General features: G+C 41.4%; 1 protein-coding gene across 2 annotated transcripts in view; it reads right to left on the reverse strand.

Moving 5' to 3' along the window:
* The window catches only part of KCNQ3 (potassium voltage-gated channel subfamily Q member 3), a 191,400-nt gene that overhangs the window by 34,256 nt on the left and 135,516 nt on the right, over positions 1 to 21,628 (reverse strand). For both annotated transcript variants that reach the window (XM_071421822.1, XM_071421821.1), the window contains exons 2-3: positions 2,511 to 2,601; positions 636 to 762 (exon numbers count right to left, since the gene is read on the reverse strand). In XM_071421822.1, the coding sequence (XP_071277923.1) occupies positions 636 to 762; positions 2,511 to 2,601 (218 nt within the window). The remainder of the gene's footprint in view (positions 1 to 635; positions 763 to 2,510; positions 2,602 to 21,628) is intronic.

Raw genomic sequence — 21,628 nt, forward strand, 5'->3', positions numbered from 1 at the left:
CTGAAGAGAGTTGAAACAAGTGAGGGTATCCTAAAATCAGTGAATGAATGGGGATGACCAGTGTTCAGGGCAGAGTGAGCTCCTAAATGTTGGCTGGTTGGTTTATGGATGAAATGAGTAGTTGCAGGAGGGTATTCAAACATGAATAATGAGTAATTGTGTGGATAATTACAGGCAGTGCCTTCCAAGCCTGAAAGACAACATGGGTGAAATCACAAAAATACTTGTTTGCAAATACAGACCAACAATACAATTGTAAAACAAAATGCAAATATGAAAGGGAGCTGGGGAAGATGGTATAGGGTTGGATTTGAAACTGAAGGCAGAGAGAGTCTTCGTGAGGATGAGCTTAAGAAAAGTGAAATGGGGCTCAGGACAAGGAAAATGTATTTGAAGAGTAGAAGGATTCTTTTTTTATTCTCACTGATGAGGTAGCCAAGTGTCTCTGAATTACAAGTTATTGCTGGCTACTTCAAATAATTACTCCAAGCAGGACACAGGTCCTGGCATAAAGGGCAGATCTGATTTCAGTGCTCTTTGCAGTGCCAATCACCAGTTTTTTGATATCCCCCAAACTGCCTTAAAAGGAAAAGGGACATTAATGAGGCAAACAGTAGTAGAGAGCATGTGCCTACCCAGCATGCACAAAGGCTTCCTGGCAAACTTGAGTCTCCCCCTCCATCCTTTGTAGCGACAGCAACAGCCAGCAGCCCAGATTCTTAAGGCAAACTCTGCTCCAAAGATGAAAATGGCAAAAGTTTCCTGTATCAAGACACAACATTGTTAGTCCCACAATAATTTTGCAGTAATTCTGGACACAAGGATACAGTTGAAGGAAACAGATGAGGTGCAGGTATTAGGATATGTGTAAGAGAGAGGAAAAAAGTGGAGGAGAATCAAGATTGATGACAGGGCAAGGCAAAGAGGGGACATAGTTTTCCAGCCTGCTAAGTACCATGCAGGAAGGATTTGCCCCTGCTGGTCGGTAAAAGTGAAATGCTTACCCTGTCTTAATGGAAGGACAATTACTTCACAGAAAGACCTCCTGTTCTACACAAAATGAGGAGATGTATGTGAGGGGTGACTGCAGAGTCCCCAGGGCACTCTGTGCCCACCCCCAGGGTCAGCCACCAGCAGCTCGTTCATGCAGCCATAAATGTCCAGACAGGGCAGGACGCAGGACACTCATATGGTCATAAGTTTAAAGCAGTGATAAAGACATATGTAAGAAAAATTTAAGGCATATATTGTTCCCTTAAATTTCTGGTGGATGAAAAGAATGGGATTTTCCACCTTGCTCCAGATCCTTTCTAAGCATGGGGAGGGAATGGGGAGCAAAGAGCTTCTCTGAGGTGCTCAGCAGGGTGGGGTGCCAAGGGCAGCCTGGGGCACATGGTTACTTTTCCTCTCTGTGAATTGCTGGCAAGAGGGAAAAGGGGACTTTTCCCCATGCTCATTGCCCATAGCTTCTAAAAGCTGCTGAGAGCCACATAAAAACAAGCACAGGAGAAGGAAAGATAACCTCAGGCTTTTTCAAATGTGAAAGATGGGCCTAAGCAGGGTAACAGAGACCAAAAGCAAGTTTCCCATTCCCTGAGGGATGAAGGTCTTTTCAAACAGGCACTTTTTGAGAAAGAACATGCAAGGGGGATTCACCTTTCATTCCTTTTGGTATTTAGCTCTTGGTTGAATCTATATGTCTCTGGAGGTACAAGGGGAAATGGAAATTGAGATCCTGGAACTAATTTTGGTGTGCAGTTTCTCTGGGGATACTTTAAACAAGGCCAGGTTAAGCGAGACACTGTGTCCTGTATTTTATGATAGCTATGGGAGCAAAGGAAGTTCATTTTTAGGGTCATTTTCATAAAATGTTGAATTTGCAATTTTATAATTAGGGAGGGTTTTTTCTATTTTTTAATTCTTCTGCTAAATGGGAAGCCTTGCTGAAATAAAGTCTTGAGCATGAATTTCAGCATTTATAGAACAAGCAGTCGGGAATGTATTTGCTGTGAATACATTTTCTCTCAAAGGCACTGCCTGCAGCAATTTCAGTTATGCTGCTATTGGACATGAGTCCAACTCTGATGACCTCCCTGGAAAGAAATACTAGGATTAACAGAATACTATAGAATGAATCAAAACTGTTGAAAGATTCCTCCAAAAAATATTTTTAAAGTGTGCTTAGGTCTGGCATGGTCAATAGGAAATTTCCTGATAATCTGATGAAAGGACTGTTAGACAAATGCTGAAAAGCCATGATTTAAAAGCCTCAGGCTAGGGTCTTTGCTCTCATTTTATTTTTGCTCAGGAACCTCACTTACTTTTTACTCAGTTGGTGTTGACAATGGACTGGGAACTCTCCAATATGTAAGTGCACAGTCACTGCTCCAGGAGCAGGAGCAGAAGCCTCACTGCATGCACAGCTGGGAGCAAGTTTCCATCCCTGCTGATGGGGCTGATTTCAATTCCAGGACATTACCAGGCTGATGCAGCATCCACAGTTTACTTACCAGCAAGAGGAGCCAGTCTCCAGAAACTGTTTCATACTCCTTGAAAGTTGTCAGGACTGCTAAGATCAAACACCCCAAGACAATCAGAAACCTGAAATGAAACAAAAAGCACAGCATTTTTAACCCTCTCTGTATTTGCACTGGAGATATTGCCTATAAAATCATGAGTAGAGACCTCCATGGGATGGCTACTCCCTGTTGGCGAGAATGAGGTGGGTTCTGATGAAGATCAGAAGTTTTCAACCAGGTTGGAGCAGGGGGACCTGGCAGTCATGGCAAGATCACAGTCAGAATGTTCCTGGGACAAACATGCTTTAATCAACCCACATTCTTCAAGAATGAGATGGGTGATAGTGCATTTTGGGAAGGGATTGCATGATATGGCAGAGGATTGTGTTGCTCAGGAGGCCTATTCCAAGCTGTGTGCTGCCCAGAATGGCACTGCAGTGACTGCCAATGGATCTCCCTGGCACATCCTGAGGCCTGGGAAAGAGCAAATGCTTCACTACAAGGCAGACTGGGACAAACCCTCCCTTGAAAACTGCATTTCTTTTTCTTTTTGTCTTCTATTTTTGCACTCATTTCTATGCAGATGAAAAGACAAAAAGGTTTGAAAGAGTAACAAGAGAGGATAAATTTCTGCTCTCCAGTAAACAAAGTATATGATAAATCATTGCCCCTGTGTTATTTTCTGCCTGTGAGGCTCCACTACACAGAGATTTGACTAAAAATTTAACTCCCACTGCTGGCAAATCCAATTCAGTCTAATTGATCTGCTTTGCAAAATTATTCCCAGGTTCAAGCTATTCAAAATCTTTTATAGAAGTGATTACTGTGAAGCAAAGGGGCAAACTCATATTCTGGTACTTCATGTACCCAAACCATGGGCATTTTAATGTGTTTCCAAAACTTGATCCACAGGAACAGAGGGGCAGGTGGCCATGGAAATATTTTGAGTTTAATGAATAAATTAGAAAGATATCTTTGTAAAAGCTCTGGATACCCTGCTTTCATAGCTAGGGTACATCAAAGAAATGATAGGCATTAGGTACTGAAATCACCCAGGGAAAAAAGCTTGTGAAGAATCAAGCTGTGTTTATGTGTACTACCTGCTTTGAATTTCAATCTGCTTCCTGTAGTGTGATTTCATCTCTTGCTGAGAAAAACTCCACTTTGTTTCACTGGGTGAAATGAGCAGAGACAGAGCCTGCAGAGGAGGCAGTGACAAGGGACTCAGCTCAGCTCAGCAACATGAAAACCTTGGGTTTTCATTTCCTTCATGTCTGAGAAAACCTAGGGCTAAAGAGGGGTATTCTGAGAATGTGCAAATTATTTGCAGCTGGAGTGAAAGGACAGAGGTGAGCTCCAGATAGCTCCTGATGGTTTTTGGGGGAATTTCCTCCAAGCAGAGTCGACTAGCACCCTACATGCAAGGAAAAGACAACAGTGAAACACTTAATAGCAAACCCTGAAGGACTACTTTTCTGTGGCTTCTCTGAAATTCACTGTTCTTATGCCAGGAAAATTTCAGATCAGCCATTTTGAGCAAGGTTAGAGCAGAAGTAAATGTGTTTGCTCATGCTAAATAATTTTGGATTTTTTTAGCGAGTTTCACCTTTTCCCACTCCCCAGCCCTGCTCTAGAGCATGGGTTATGTAGTTGGTAGGAAACAGATCAAAATATGTCTTTTGCATCTACCTATAACCACACTACTGCTTCTCAAGACATTTGGCAGTTCACTTAACAATTTTGTGGCACTCCTGCGATGACCTTGAGCTTTGTCACACCTTATCTTCTGTCCCCTCGATGCAGTTATAAAGCCAGTGGCTCCCTGGCTTCCCAAGACCCATGGTCCAGCTGTCCAGAACCTCCAAGAGCAAACAGGTGAAAACTAAAAAAGGCAAGATGATCTCTTTGATTAACTATAAGCCACCTATGCTCTGCCACACTTCAGCCTTGGAGTGGTATCATCACCCACACCCCGTTAAAAGCCTTGAGCAGCTGCTGCTTGGTACTTTCCACAACAGCCACTTCTTTATACCATGTGAAAATTCAGCCACCCATCAGCTCACAAGTATCATTTTAATGATTTAATGAAAGTTGAAACACACTGAAAGCAGTCCAAGGAAATTACATCATCAAATTACATCATAGGTACTTAAACTAAAGGCATGAAATTACGATGTCATTTAAAAAAACACCGCTGTCATTTAAAGATGATGTACAGATTTTTGTCCAAAAGGAAGACAGAAGATAAATTAGTAGTGAAATCATCTTTTTTGCCTAAAAATGCCTGCGGTTTTACCACTAGAGGGTACCAGTGCTCCACAGAGTGGGGGGTTGCAGCTCCCTCCTTTTGGAACAGGCTCAAAGCAGTTCGAAGATGTGCAGGTGGTCGCAGCCACGTATTTGATACAAGGAAAGGGGTCTTACAGTGATGAAAGAGTTTGGACAATAAAAATCCCAGATGTTGACACCAAGGGACAGCTGCTCAGTGCTGTTAGCTGTGCTCCTTGTTCAGTTCCTTGTGTGGTACCAAGCACGCTGCAAGCCCCAGCTCCACGTGAGAGCCCACCCGTGAGGACAAGAGGCCATGCAGGACAAAACACCCTCTAAAAGTAGGGTGAGAGGGTCATACTGAAGATCACAAGTCGTTGTGAGTAATCTTGAGGGCAAATCTGAGAAGAGATGGTGGCCTGAACGCCCCCCCATTGCAGGAAGGGCACGAAGCCCCTCAGAGGTGCCATTGCTGAGGGGGAGCTGCAGGCCCCAAACCCACGGAGCCCTCGGAGCCTCACCCCAGGCTCCTTCCTGCAGGACTCAGGGTATGAGGGGATGAAAAGCCCATGTTAGTGCCCATAACCCATCTTGGAAGGGTCTGCTTTCCTCCTGCTGCACCACAGCTGAAGGGTAAACACCAACTGCAAACACCCACAAGTTAATCAGCTCACATCTCAGCAGTCCTCCTCAGCCTCTGCAATAATTATCACTGCAGCTCAGAGCATGCCATCAACTTTAATCTGCACTGATGCTGTGCAGTTCAGCCTCCTCTGGTCTGGATCCTGATGGTTTTGAAGCCTGCAAGTCTTCCTGTGTCCTTTCTGTGGAAGATGTCACTCAGATTCCACCCTTCTTACATCAGTCCCCCTTGCTCAGCAAAGATAAGAAGGCTCATCTTCCCCTTGCTGCTACTGCCCCTGTTTTGGGCACACCTATGCCCATGTGGTGGCCATGCAAACATAAAGAGAATTGGCAACAGGGCAGTGCCTGAGTCTGCACTGCCTAATTTCATTTTGTAGAGGCAGCAGTGTGGGCTGAGGGGTTGAGTCTGGCTCTAAAATTGTAACAGGAAAATCACAGGGTAAGAAACTGCTGAAATCACAGAGGATGAGCAGAAAGAAGACTGCCACTGACTGGGGAATCAAGGCACAGAAGGGGAGAAAATCTGAAATTTACTCACAGTTATAATGATTCAAGGGACATAGAGCACTAAGGGTTGGAAGAAAGAAACAGGGTGAAAATCAAGGTTTAAAATGAAAACTCAGTCCTATTAAGTCAAAGCTTCCTATGAAACTGTGTTTCAGCAGGTGGCAGTCCAGACTTCAAGAATGTATATCACCTATGCCAAATGAGGATCTGAATGTGTTCTTCAGCTTTTAGAATCATCATTGCCATTATTTTACATAATTTTTCACAGCATATTACATGGTTCCTATTTGCAGCATTATGCCTTAAAAATCTGATTAGTTTGTTGTATCCATAATTTCCAGACCACCAAATGGCAGTGCTTGCTTGTTACTGTCACAAATCACATATTATTCAGGTCAATATATTTTCTTAGTTTTAGAAATTACATATTTAATACTCATATTTTCTAACTGCACTATTTTGTTGTGTTAAAAAGAGTATTCAAAAAAAAAAAATTCTTTCCCAGAAAAGAAGAAGTAATTTACGACTATGCATGATGATGAATCTAATGTTTCTTCTATGAACATCACAGACTGTTTTGTTTGGTAAATTTTTACTTATTTTGCTATTCCCCATTCTTTGAGTTTTTCATCTATATCTGTTTTCATTTGAAGCCAATAGAACACAGATATAGCTGAGAACATTTATGTGTTTTATATATACATCTGCTCATCACATTTCTGTTCACCATCCCTTCCTTCAAAACTGTAGAAGCAGATCCTGTAGGAATTTGCCTGTAATCTATTCCAAAACAGCTTTCCTATGAAATTGTTTTGAGCACTGGATCTGCCATAGGCAGGGCAAACTACATTTGCATTGGGTATCATTTTGACAAATTTTTATGCTGTGGGACAAAATTTTAAGCCTCAGTGAGGTTTAGTTAATAGAGAGGAGTGTGTGCTTCTAGTGTACAGCTCAGGTTGATTTAAACCAAATAGCTCAAGCTGGTCAGGAGCACCTGGAGAGGATATTTCTTCTCTTTAACTGTAAGGACAGACTGGTGATGAGCTCCTATGGAGAGGTTTACTGTGCAAATCAGCTGAATGCCACCCCTTATGTTTACCCCTGGTTTGGATATAATTATAAACACCACCTCTTCATAATGTTTATGTATTTTTGCTACTGAAATTAACCAGCCAGCCACAGCATTTCTGGTTTGTCTGAAATCCCTTGCTGTAAATTTAGGTATCACATCTACATGTGGCCAGGAATCCTGGTTACAAAATTATAACCCAGGCTTTGGGTAAGAAAGCCTCCAGCCTCTAACTGAACAGTTACTAGTAAGAAATCACCTCAGTCCAACAGTGCACAGATTTCTTTTTGCTCTCTCATCTTCAATACCACTTCTTGCAAGACATTGGGACTCTTCTGTCTCCAAATATTCTTATGAATCTTGGATTTTTCGGCTTTGCTTCATTTGGTATTTTATTTTCTTCCCTTAAAGCTTATGCTCTGGTTTCATTATGCTCTGCCACCTGGTAAATGCTAATGGAATTCTCTAAGACTGTGATATGTAAAGAAAATCTGACAGTGTTCTGCTAAATTTTTGGTTTAGGGTATCCAAAGCAATATGGTTCTAAACCATGATTCCCACACAGTTTCCCAAATTTCATATTGGAAAAACCTTATTTTCTTCAGCTATTGGCTTTTACCCATAAGGATTAAAAATGCATCTTTTCTCACATTTCTTTCAGTTGCTCTATATTCCTACCCACCATCTTTTTCTCTTCTTCAGAACTTCATTTTTCACAGAACATCTGCAGTATCTTGCACTGATCGCTTTATGGTTGCTAATGAGAAACTTGAGTCAGGGTTTTTAACACTAAAAAAAATTACATTACCAAATATTTGAGAATAGCTCTTCAGAGAGAAGGGAATGCATGCCTGATTTCCACAGACTCTGGAATACTCACAGTTTAATATTTAGATTCTTGAATCTCTGCAATTCCAAGCAATAGGCCAGAGATCAGTACTGAGATAAGGGTGACAGGAAAAATCCAAACATTTTGTGAGCCTACAAAAGGGCCAGGGATGCCTGGAAAAGCACTGAGAAACTTAGTGGAGGTCCTGGAAGAGAAGAGAAGAGAAAAAGCAACAAGTCCTGCGGAAGGGGTGTTCTAAGGTTTCCCTTTCCTTGCATCCACAGATTTCCCTGAGTGTGCACCCACAGCTCCATGCAAAAATCCCTGTCCCAGTGCCATTGTCCAGCAAGGACAGGGCAGAAATGCCATGCTCAGTAAGCTGCATTGCACTCTTGCTCTGCTGTGATAGCAGAGGCAGAAAAAAGTCCTTCATATGATGCTGAGGGAAACTCTAGAATGTAAGGAAAGATCCCCAAAAGAGTCCTGGTCTAACTGGCATACAAAGCTGACCTGGCAGGTGCTGAGGTGGTAGCCCAGAATGACACCTGTCCATTGGTGACAGAGGTGACAGACATTGTCCCTGGCACAGCAGGAAGCTGAGGCAGAAAAGCCCAAACCCTTACTCATGCCAGGTTTTTGATGGCCTTGAGCTCTCTTTGGCAGGAATGCCGCTGAATGGGCTTCACTGCTGTGTCCATGAGTCTGGAAAGCTTTTAAAATCAAGACCTGGGAGGGGAAAGCTGTGCTTCACAGCAGGGCGTTCAGGGTATGAAAGAACAGCTTTTATATCAAATGATTCCTCTTTCCTCTCCTCCATGTACTAGCCAAACCAGGTTAAATCTCCCTTGTCTTGCTTTTTTTCAGGCCCAGTCCTAAAAACCTTTTTCTTCTGAGTCCTGTTGACCACCACTGCCATCTTTCCCAGGGTCTGGCATGCTGGTACATTTTGGGTCAGCAGTGTCAGATAGCACAGATACCATCAATCTGCATTTTCTGTCAGAAGAATGGTCTGACACATTTCCCAGGTTTGCTGGTATGAGCCTGCAAAACAGCCCAGAGCACTACATTTCCCTGCCTGTTTTTCCTCAGCATAGAAGACAAGAATCATATACCAAGATCCTATTTCCCTCCTGGGAAAAGTGTCAAAAGTGCTCCAAAATTCCTGGCATGTGTAAGTTACTGGGAGAGACCAAGGCATCTTGTCACATGAGTGGGGGACAGATGGCAGAAGCAAAGGAGAGGCAATGACAGCATTAGCTACCAAGGGGTTGCATGTCTCCTATCCCCTGCAGCTTGAATAAGGATCCAAAAGCTTCTAACTTGCAACTAAATACCCTGAATTGCTTCATTAGTGGTTTTAAATTCTATTTTTATATCAAGTGAAGGATATCAGACTGAACAACTGTTTGGGGCTTTTATCTGCCATGCCCAGAATGCCTATCCATGGGCTTATCTCTGGCTGGCAGCAAAGCTGCTAATTGAGTTGAGACACACAGACTAGGAACACGGTGATCCATCAGTGCAGCAGAGCAAGGAGAGCACAGAGCCAAACCACATCACCCAGCAGCCCCAGCTGCAAAAACCACAAATCAAATGAGTTCTGACAGGGCGTTCTCCAAAAGATATTAAAAAATTGGTGTGGAGCCATTTGAAGGTAAACCTTAAGATTCCTACATTGGTTTTTGCTAAATTTTGCAAAATAAAAGTGCTGGACCTTCGAAGGCCAACCTGTAATTGAGTAGTTAAGTGCCCAGACTACTGCTAACTCTGTAAAGAAGTGAATTTAGATGACAGAAAGAGCCTAAGGTTAGGCAAGCAATCATCTATATCAATGCTTAAACATCTGGAGAAAAATTTCTAGGAAGGTACCTTTCCAAATGTCACCCAAAACTGCTGTGTCCAGAGGGACAAAAGATCTAGGAGTCTACTTCCAAACATGACAAAATCTCAGGGGTACACAAGATTTAGGATGTCTCACAGGGACATACACTGATCTCCCCCACAAACCCTTCCTTGTTTCTTTAGAAAGGAGAAGAATGAATTATACCCTCTGAATAAAGTTTTAGAAATCTCAAAAAAATGCAAATAAGAGTAACTCCTGAACACACAGTTGTGACTTCTGCCTTGATTGAATAGAGTGTTGTGATATTTTCTACTGTCCCATTTAAAATCAATAAAGATCAAAAGACTGTAGCAGACAGAGAAAACAAACAGAAAAACCCAAAGAATCCACCCACCCTTTCTTCCACCTGACCAAAGTGCCTTTTCTTGCAGGTACACACATCAAATATATTAGGTCCTCCAAAGCTGGCACAGCTGAAAGTGAACTTCTAATAAGAAAGCAGCAGTGTCCCGAAAAAGCCTCTGTAGTCTCCAATACAGAGTTACTAGGTAGGAAATTGATAATAATAATTATTTGGTGGTCAAACAGATTCTTACAATGAACTGAAAGAGAATCTTTGCTCTTTATGTAAGACTTCAACCCATTTGGGATATTGATAGTTGGGTATTTTTATATTTTTGACCATACATTGCAAACCCCATACTTTAAAAAAAGGCCAATTATTCCAACCCAATGTAGCACTTCAGCCACGTGGGACTGCCAATTGAAAAAAAAAGCAACATTTCAGCTGGGACTGTATCTTTGCCTGTACCTTCTCAAACTCATGACACAGTCACCCTTATGTGAGAACATGAACACTTTCTGCAAGGATCTCAGCTCTCACCTGGAGTGGGACATTCAGAAGAAAAGCTGCATGGTGCCATTCCCAGTAGACCTTTTTGGCCTGGACAAAGATTTGCATCTGTGTAAGGAAGAGGTGCATGACTGCACATGACCGGCACCCAACAACAACTCTGCCAGTGCACTCCAGGTCCAGGTACAGCTCAGTGGGTTTTCCATTATGGGCAATGAAGCGTCCTGATAATGCAGCTCCTGTGGAGCCAGACATATGGCTCAGTTCTCTCAGATTAGGTAGGATCTCTGGATTTTCTGACATTTACTCCACAGTGAGCTCTATCATTTTGCACCTGAGGTGGTCACAGTTGTGCTTGTGACACAGGGCACTTGACTCAGGGCTTTTTCAGCTAAAATCATGAAGTATTGAAGCTAGAATGGAAGATAGATCTTTTCTCCATAGTGTTTAATCACTGCCTGACCTGGAGAAAATCAGACAAAGGTCTCAGATCTTTACTTTGAACCATCCAGTTGCTGGGTTTTTTAAATCCAGGAAGATTTTATGAATTTTTTCTATAAGTGAAGAGTTCAGAGTCATTACTGCAACTTAGGTTATTTGACAACCTCAAGGCACATCAGCTTTTCTTAACAATCCAGTCTGTAGACTATGACCCATTCACACATCCAGTGGTGCTGCAAAACAAACTCACATCAATCAGTCAGGGAAGGATTTCTTACTGTTCAGAATGCAAAGAGGATGAGCTGCCCTCACTTTATCCACAGGGAGAGAAGAAGAGAAGAAGAAAGGATCTGTGCTGAAAGATGCAAAGGCTAAACTTCATGTCATGATGAAAAGATGCAGTGGTGGCATATGCTGTGTATAAAAAGATGCAGTGGTGGCATAGAGGAATGCTTTTTCTTGGAATACACAAATTAACACAGGCAAAACTGTGTTAATAGACCAAATTTCACTGGAAATTAAACCAGATTTTTAATCCAGTTTGATTTATGCTGTTCCTATAAACCTTTTCTTACACCTGACTCTTCACCTTTGCTTTGTGCTCCAGAGCAGGTTGTAGTTTGGCATTCTTGATCAGTCAGATGACAAGGATTCACAGCTCTAGCTCATTTCCAGAACAATACCCCAGAAAACAGCATTATCTGGAAGCCAGGGGAAGGCAACTGAATGCAGACTATTCTTAATGTTCTAGTCTCTTCCTGTAACAGAACAGGGAATGTCTCAGAAGCTCTAGATTATCTCAGATAAAATAGCCTTTTTAAAGCAAATTAGCATTTTTAAGCAAGTGTAGGACCCTTATCTCATTCTGATCCCAAGGGATGGGCTTCTCTCCAGTAATGATGGACACCACAGTGCAACTCCACTCTCATGCTGCTCCTCCATGGGGAAACAGATGTTCCTCCCCTAGGTTCTGTTGGATACTTCCAGCTCTGTATGGAGTCTCACAGTGCACTTGGTACACATCACTCAAGCCCCAGATTTTTTGTGTTTTTGAAGGAGATGGCTCCATTATACTGACCAAGAGTAGTGTCAGAGTCCTGGCCCTGAGCACAGTGTCACATGGATGAAAATCCCTTTGGGATGGGAACCTGAGCATGGTCTCCCAGTCACACCTTCCCCAGATGGCAAGATGTTTGATGTCAGGCTCTTTCTCTCAGTGCAGAAATAAAACCACTCCCTGTAACTCAGCCTCACACCAACCAAACCACTGCCACAGGTCTTCTGTCTTTTAATACCTGCCTTTCAAAATATATTTGAGGGCTTCTCTTCTCTGATACTTTTATAAGAACACTGGGAATTTTTTTAACATCTATTTGTTGGGAAAATAAAAGAGGGACAAGAAGAGGCTTTTGACCCTAAAATGTCGGCTGCTGCCTTGATGGTTTAACACATGACAAGATATGTGGTCTGGACAGAAATGTGAAGGGGATGATCAGTTGTTTAAAGGCAAATCCCTTTATAATAGTTTTTTTTTCAACATCTTGCATTTAAACTGATGAGAATATGTCAATAACTTTTAAGTGTTTCAGTAAAGGTGCTTACAGAGGTTGTGTTTATGTGGAATTTCTGTAAGATCTGCATCTCAGGAAAGAGCATGGTGCTGATGAAGCGTGGAGGCCAACACAGCACCAGCTGAAGTGTGAGGAGCAGATGAGTTATTTGTGCTCCTTTCCCATCTCCAGTTCACATTCATTAGCAAATGATGAGTTGTGTTAGCATGGCAAATGAATCACAGCCTCACTGGAGGTGAACTTTGAATAAGCTCTTTGGAGGTCATTGTACCATCAGGACTTTGACTGACACGTTGGAACAGTGTCATTAGCACACAGGATTTGTACCTATGTAAATCTGATGATGTTTTAGAGTATTTCTGCTGGTTTGCATTACCATAAACAATTAATCTGCATTCAAAATTCAGAAGGATCATCTGTAAGCATGTAACATTTCATTTGATGCCAGAAGTTGAAGTCTTTGGAGGAGGTTATCAGTCTTTTCCAGACCTGTCCAATTTTTATTCCTGAAATGTTTCACCAGCATCTGCAACAATGCTTCCCTACACAATGTAGGATGGCCCTTTTGCTCAACTGACTTGTTAATGTCTCAGATTGCATTGTCCCTGTTTAACCTGACAGATTCAAACAATGACAATTTTATCAAACCCTCAGGGAAAAATGGCAATATAGAAGGAGAGATTTTTGTTTTTATTTGAAGAAAGAAATCTAATGAGTTGAATAAATTGAAAACGGCAGTGATTTCAGCATATGCAAAGTACATTTAGAAAAATAGAAAAAATGCAGTAATGAGAAGTCCTGCATGCAGAATACAATCTAGAAAACAGTTAAGCCTGTGCTAAGAAACTCTGTTAGGACTACCACGTTTGTGTCCTCAAAACCCGTGAATCTTCGTGTGTCTCCTGTGTGGAACAGCTGAGTTTACAGAAGGGAAGTTGTCTGTGACAGAGGAATACTGGGCACAGTGAGACTCAGTCTTGACATAACTTTCCTGTTCTTGACATCCATGGGAACAGGAATTCCTATTCTTAATTCAAGCTTTGCCACATTCTTCTGCTGTGGTATCAGTGCAGAGAGTGACTGGAATTTCAGCATAATAATGAATCAATAAGGGTGGAGAGCTAAATCCATTTTCAGGTATAGCATGACTATCTGACCATCCAGAGAGCCAGTAAAGCTCACTCAGTGAGCTGAACAACCCTTTGAACTCCACAGGCAGTACCAGCTACATTAGTGGGACAGCAGACACTTAAATCATCTCTACACACACAGATATTTGGGTGCCTGAATTGAATATCCAAATCATGCCTTGAATCTCATCTCTTGCAGGTGAACAGAAGCAGAAAGCCTGGAACAGCAAGTAACAATACTGGTGCTCTGCTCCCAGCTTGCAGTGCCATATATATACTGGGATGCTGGGGAAGGTTTGCATCAGACATGCAGAGCTTTTCCCTATATCTGTAAAATTAAGACTGCTGCAGAGGGACAAATTTCAGGCCTAGGCTTTTATTGACCTCTCAGACAAACATGGTGGTTGACACAGGTATCTAAAAGGTATCTAAAAGTCAGGTTTTTCTCCCTTTATGTCCCACCAGGACATGTCCAGGGATAGGGAGCTACACTTGCCGTGTGGCTACAGAGAAAATTAGTAGGTGAGCATGAGGCTGTAACTGTTTCCTGGGTGAAAAACCTATTGACTCAGACAATCCCTCCAGTACCTCAATTCTGTGATTAAACAGGGATCTTGGCCTTGGCTATCTACAGCACTGGCTACACATTTCTATTTGCTATAAAGGGACTTGAAGTTGTTGTCAACATTGATTAATTATTTATCTCATAGGCTGTAACTGTTTCAGGGGTGTTTTCTGAGTAATCTTGATCAGGATGCTCATGACTGATTGTACATTGATTGTTCTATTGCTTATCAGCAGCAGTAGTCCCAAAAAGTTTCAGGATTCTGGTCTATATTCGAAGTAATCCATATTCTTTTTAGACAGGAAATTAAGGAGCCAGTCCCAGGCAGTTCTGGGGAGCCAAAATTAATAATGAGTTGTTCTTAGAAATACCTCCTTGTACCATTTTCACCTTCAAGTGTAGATGAATTCTATTGTTTTTTCACAGACAAGACAACTATAAAAGTAAGAATTTCCAAAGAAAGAAAGCTTAGCTTCCCCTGTGAACAAGAGTTATAGCTAGGAAAAAAAAAACAACCCAAGTACTGTAATGCCAGTAGAATTATAAGACCTGATAACTACAAGTTTTCAAGTCATTTGAATTCTGGGGCTGCTGTGGTAAGTCTAATGATAAAGCTAATTACTCACAAGAACAAAATTCAAAAGATTTTCATGGTGAATGCTTCCCATTAAATTACTGACACTATTTTGGTCACTGTGGCATTTAAAAAAAAGCACATGGTTGTACTCAGCTGGCTTGTAAAGCTATTAGATACATCTCAAGGTGCCTGCTTTAGGTGTACACCAGACAGATGTAATGTGGCTGTGGATGCTGTTCATCTAACACAAGTGATTCAACATTCCCACAATAGAAAGCACATAATTAAGGTCTGCACACACCATTACTGGAGTTATGGGGCAGGCTAAGAAATATTTCACCCTCCAGACTCTTGAGGGAACTTGTGCTCCTTCTTCCAGCAAGGATCATTGTGTTCTTTCCTTCACAGGACAGAAGAATACAAAAGTGTAGGAAATATTTCAAACACAAATATTGTTTTGCCAGGAATTTTGAGTCACTGTCTTTATGCAAGAAATGTCACACTGTGCACAAACACAAGAGCAGCTTTTCCCCTGAGCCTGCACAGTAGAAATTAATATTGCAGTTGTTATTTTGTGCATTGTGTTGCATCTTTCAACCTTGCTCCACTGCTTAAACTCACGCCAGTTTTAGTCTTTCTGTGGAAGTTCTGTATGTTGGAGGATGCAGTCATATAGAAATGTTTTCTCACCTCCTGGAAGTAATTCTGGTTTTTCCTGTTTTATTTATTTATTAATTTATTTTAATCTGTTTATTAATTTCCAGAACAGGTTTTTTATTAGTGCCCTAATTTACAGAGCAGGGAATAAATGGCACATGTCTGTCTCTTCATCCTTTATTACAGCATTAACCTTTCCATTATCTGCTCAAAAGCAGGGTTTAAATTGCAACCATTAGATCCAGCAATGACTTCATCAGCTAATTGAGCAGCAGTCCCAATCAGTCAGTTGATGGCCCACAGATCCTAACTTCATGAGTTAGATGATAAAAGGAGAAACAAGAAATAACAGCTAAAACCAGATTGAATTCAGGGGTTATTGGCTCCTCTCCACTTGCTTTTATGGTACAGCAAGTTAGCTAGATTGGAGTCACACAATGCTCCTAATTGATAAGGTAGAAGTGCATCAGATCAGACATTTTTTGCATGCATGAATTTCCATAATTACCTCCATTCATCTGGGAACAAATAAAGTATAGATTAATTTTCTGGGATTCATACATAAAAATCCACATTTATTTCACAGGTATACATGAAACATATCACTATGCTTTTGGGAGCTACCAGCTCCTGTTTTAGAGTCAGCATGCAATGGTGTGGTTTGTAAGCTTCTGCCTGCCCTCAGGTTCTCCTCTCCCCTTCATCCACTCCACCTGCAAGATGGAGTTCTTCTCTGTCAAGTTCTTCTGTGTCACTGTTTGGTGCCCAATGGGAACTGAGAAATCTTGAAATACTAAACTGGAAAGATTCAGATAACTCCATCCTACCCTCTGCCTTTGGGCTGGATCTCATCACCTTGGCAATACTGGGTTTAGGGGGAGTTCAGGCCAAGCAAATCTATTCACCCCGGTCTTCACTAAGCTGTCACATTTACATTGACATCCCTCTGGTTACTCTGCAATGGGATTTCAATCCCAGTGAGTAAAAAATAAATTTACTGAGAAGAAGTTTGTGTACACACAACTTTAAAACCTTACCTTAAATTGGAGAACCAGACCTGGTAAAACAGCAAGCCATACTATTACAGTTACTTGTTAGTACCTCCTACTTAATTACACAGGGTTTTAGTATGAGAGTATCAGAATTAATGAGTCTATCAAGGGCATGGAGACAAAGGTAACTGAAGTGGAATGGGTTAATTTTTCATACTAAGAAGCAATTAATGAATATGAGGGCACAAAATTCTGTGTTTTCACAGTTAATCTGCTCCCATTATCATTGTAGCCTGGGTAAAGAAGGCTCAGGTATTTCTACATCCCACTGAAATCTGTTCCATATTTGTGGTTTTTGTTTCTTAGAAGCAGTACATATACAAATGCCACCACTTAAGGAAAGTAATGACAGATTAAGCAGAAGTGCAATAAAATCCAGGAAGTCTTTGATGCACAGGATGACACACCTCTTACATCTTACTTCCACAGTTTGACTTAAGCCAAGCACCAGATTTGGCATCAGGGAGGGATATCTCTTCATTTCACTCTGGCATTGAGCATTAGCTTAGGCCTGGATATTTTCTTTTCTTTTGCCTAGAACATAAAGCATAATCTATTTCTTAGGCTAATCTGGGAGTATTTTACTGTAGCAGGAAATAATTAGTGTCTCACTCTTGAAACACTTGGTCTTCAGTACAGGCCTTTTTTCAATGTTTCAGGCTCATTGTAGAGGTAACTGTCATTGTTGTGGTGAATGCAGTGCATAAGTAGATTGTCTCTGATACCATCTTCAGAAAAGACAATTTAATGTAACTGCATGTGACTGAAGCTGTTGGTCCTTGTACCCTTTGCAATGAATCAGAGGACCCCATCTTTATATCCTGGAGCCTGACTCTGAAGGGTCAGAGGTGCAGAAGGGGCTATAACTCTTGCACATGCAGTAGAAGACCATTGAAATAAATCAGAAAGATCAGAAATAATAGAATGTGATGAGTTGGAAGGGATCCATCAACATCATCAAATCCAGATCCTGGCCTTGCACAGGGCACCACAAGAATTATGCCTCAGAGACTTGTCCAAGTGCTTCTTGAACTCTCTCTGGCTTGGTGCTGTTATCATTTCCCTGGGGAGCCTGTTCCAGTGCCCAGCTACTCTCTGGGTGAAGAATCCTTTCCTATTATCCAGCCTAAACCTCCCCTGACACAGCTTGAGGCCATCCCCTTGGGTCACCAGAGAGAAGTGGTTGCTGTCTGCCCCTCCTTTTCCTCTCATGAGGAAGCTGTGACTGCAATGGGGTCTTCCCTCAGTCTCCTCCAGGCTGAACAATCCAAATTACTTCAGCTGCATCTTTTTCGGCTTCACCTCAAGGCTCTTCACCACCTCATGGTCTCATCTGGATGCTCTCTAATAGTTTAATGTGTTTTTTTTTTTTTTTTTTTTTTTTTTTTTTTATTGTGGTAACCAAATCAGCACACAGGACTCAAGGTGAGGCTGCCCCAGTGCAGAGCAGAGCAGGACAATCCCCTCCCTTGCCTGGCTGACAATGCTGTGCCTGATGTCCCCAAGAACAGGGTTGGCCCTCCTGGCTCATGTTCAATTGTCCACAGACCAGGACCCCCAGGTCCAAACTTACTCTGTATAACATCAGGTCCAAGATGCGCATCTGTCTCCTTATTCTACCTTCCTACAATTTTACTGACCAGCTCTTCTGCCCAGTTCCCAGAACCAATGTAAGAAACTGATGTGAGAGCACAGGATGTAAGTGAAAAGTACTAAATAAAGGAAGCAGACATCAGTAACTTCATTTTCCTCCTGTCAGGTTTAAAATAATTTTTGATGAATAGGGAGAACATCTTTTCATGTGAGCTAAAAATATTACAGGAAATTAAATAGGTTTGTGAAGATGTTAAATCTGGAAAGTGTATTCAATCATTATAACATCAGTTTTAGCTCTGATTTGAGCTCAAAACCTCAAACCAAACTTAACTTTGGAGCCCTCACAACATCTCTGGAGTGTATTCTGGCTGCTGTATTTATAGACAGAGTTACATGAATGTTCTGTCTTTATGTGCAGCTATTCAGGAGATATGGAGGCAGTGGGTAGCACTCCGGAACACATCTGCTCAATGTACCAGCATTATGGAGCCAGGAGGGTTTAATTTAGCAGCTTTGACTGCATACATTGTTCACAGGGCTTAGATGAGAGCAACCAGAAATTATTTAATTATTTTAAAACATGAATACCAAATTACTTTCTGCAAAGTTTGTATGTGGGAGTGAGCATGTGCGTGTGTTTTTTGAATTCATTTTCTGGCAACTAAACATCCTACAGACATTGGTTTGCTATTTCAAGGAGAGATGAAATCTAAACTACCTTGATCCCCACCCCTATCCTAAAGAGAATTTCCCAGAATGCTTGGGAAAATCTGATAAATCAAATTATTAATTGATTTTTTTTAAATGCTTTTACTCTTTCACCAAAAAAAAAAACCCAAAAACGTAAAAGAGAAGCAGAATGAACACCTGTGCTTTGGGGAACGAAGCCTAGAAAGAAACAAGGGTATGAAAGAAAATTAAGACCTTGATCTTATGCTTTTAGAAATTACTGGCAAAACTCTTGGTGACTTTAATAGTGAAAAGACCAGAGCTCAAGGCATGAGCCCAAGACGGGAAGAAAAGGACAGGGCAGCGATGAAAGACAGTAGGCACAGAGAAATAGTGACAGTCAGAGAGCAAATCCCAAAGGCAAACTCTTTCATGTGAGAATCTCTACACTTCAATGACCTAAGCACTTCTGATGTCTGGCAATTTCCCTCTTTGGGGAAGACCCCAAACTTGCTGTCATGTGCACTGAGCTCTAGACGTTCAAAGTTGCTGTTTATTCTTCTTTGAAGTGTTCTCTTTTTATTTTTTCAGCTTATCAGCTGTCAGCTCAGGGATTTTTACCCCACCAATTCTGAGTACCTATGTCTCTGGTGACTGGGGGAAGTCTTAAAGAGGGATCTTACAACTGTAAAAAAATCCCTTTTCATTGTAATGACTTGGAATACCCAATAAATTGAGGTGCCTTTAGCTAATGCTGTAGTTTTATGTATTTTCCAACAGAACAGGAGAAACCTACTAGAGCAATTAAAGGCTCAGGGAAGGGAAGCAGACAGGATCTAGCTAAGGTTTTATTAGAATAATTACTTTGAATTTTACAGTGTCAGTTCTGAAGGCCTGGGGCTTTAATCCTGCAAAGACTTTACTGTGCAGTCTGTGCTGGAGGTTGCACCATGATACACCATTCCCTGTTTGCAGCACAAATTCTCTTCTGATTGAGATTTCTGAAAACTTTGAAATAATAAAGCATATGATTCAGCTCCCATTGATCAGCTGAACTACACCAAGCTGCAGAGCTTGTGAGGATGCAATCTTTTGGGGGAGTTAAATTTTAACAGACTGCTGGGGATATTTTTGGTTTGTCATGTGCAATCTGGCTGTAATCTCATTGGTACCCACTGAGAAGTCAGAAAGGATGATGTCTGTGCTAGAGCTGCTGGTGAAAGGTTATTCTTAATTTTGATCTGGCAAGCGAGTTATCAGCCATCATGAATGACAAGATTCCTTCTCCCACTCAGCCAGTGATGAGCAGACTTTAAAACCTACAGTCTTAAGAAGGCATAATTACAAAACCATTTCCAAGTCAAGGTTAAAAGCCTGAGATGCTTCAGTGCCCCTTTGCAGGAGAATATGAAATAGCATTGTAGGCTCTCCTCCCTGCCTCCATTAACTAATTCTCTAAAAAAAAATCAGCAGTTGTTGTTCTAGGAGGTAACTGACAGTTAAAGACTAGAAAGAATATTTTACCTTAAAGTGGAGAGAGAGAAGTGTTAGAAAAATAAGAGGTTTCAGGTCTATATTTTGCAAAATCAAGCTCTGGATCAAATTGTCTGGCAACACAGTGGAGGTTTTACCATGAAGTAACAAGGAAGGAGGCATTACCTGCTGAAAAGAGCTACTTATAAGTGGATGAAGCTTTATCTTAATTTAAAATGTGGTGATTCAATAAACAATTAATTTAAAATGTGGTGATTCAGTAAACAATGAGCATCATTTCATGGGTTTGTGGGACAGCATCCCACCACAAACTAATGGAGCAAAGTTTTCCATCAGTATCAGTGCTGACTTGAAATTGTGTCTGTTTTCAAAGCTAGAGCAGACTAAGGGAAAAACAAACAACAAAATTACTTCTTAAGTAAAACCTTCCATTCACCCTCAAGGAAATGTTAAAGAGAGGATCATTTGATCTAATCCTATAATGTGAGCAAATCTCTGAATATCAGCCGCAGCATGAAGAGGGCATCAGTGTTAACTCTCCAGCATGGGCACCAATGTCTGATGATTAGCACTCCTGAAAAGCACTTTGTTGCAAAACCCAGTTGCTAAGGGGACCTGAAAACTATTTAAAGCCAGAAAGTGGCATGCATCCTTATGCAAGCTCAGTGTTATGCTGTCTCTGCAATCCTCTTTAATGCACATATTTGTGGTGAGAAGTTTCAAGCTGAGTAAGAGCTCTACTGTCGTGCAGGTAATAATGGAAGGAAGGAGGAACAGGACAGAAGAGTGGGGTACAGCCAGCAGATAGTTCTACATTCAGAGTGAGCCCCTGGCTTTTATAGAGCCTGGTGCCAAAATGAAACAGCTGCATTAATTCAACATGTCCGTGTTCCAAACATCTAAACCCTACTGCTGCTGAAGACATACCTGAACTCTGTGTGCTGCATGCCCTGCTGCTTTCCACAGGCTGACAGAAGGCTACTTCACCTGCCTGATCCTGATGTTTGCTTGCTGATGACAAGGAAGAGACTCAGGCAGGAACTGAAGTTGTCACACAAATACAGGCCAGAAGATTTACTATTACACTTTTCTATCTTATGAGATATTGTCCACACGATTGAATATAAAATAATTCAAAGAAGCTGCTTGACTCCAACCACATTTCTTAAATTATGATTTTTTTTTCCTTTCTGATATCAGTCTGATGTCTGCCAGCATACTTAAGGCACTGTGCCTCAGTAATTTATTCTAGCTGAGGGGTAACTTTGTGTACAGCCTCTCAGTGCAGTCTGGAAGTGGTCTTGTGATTCCATAATTCTGAAACACTCCACAGAGGCAGG

Source organism: Agelaius tricolor, unplaced genomic scaffold (assembly GCF_023055355.1).
Source record: "Agelaius tricolor isolate 1412-34295 unplaced genomic scaffold, bAgeTri1.0.p SCAF_2, whole genome shotgun sequence".
Lineage (NCBI taxonomy): Eukaryota > Metazoa > Chordata > Aves > Passeriformes > Icteridae > Agelaius > Agelaius tricolor.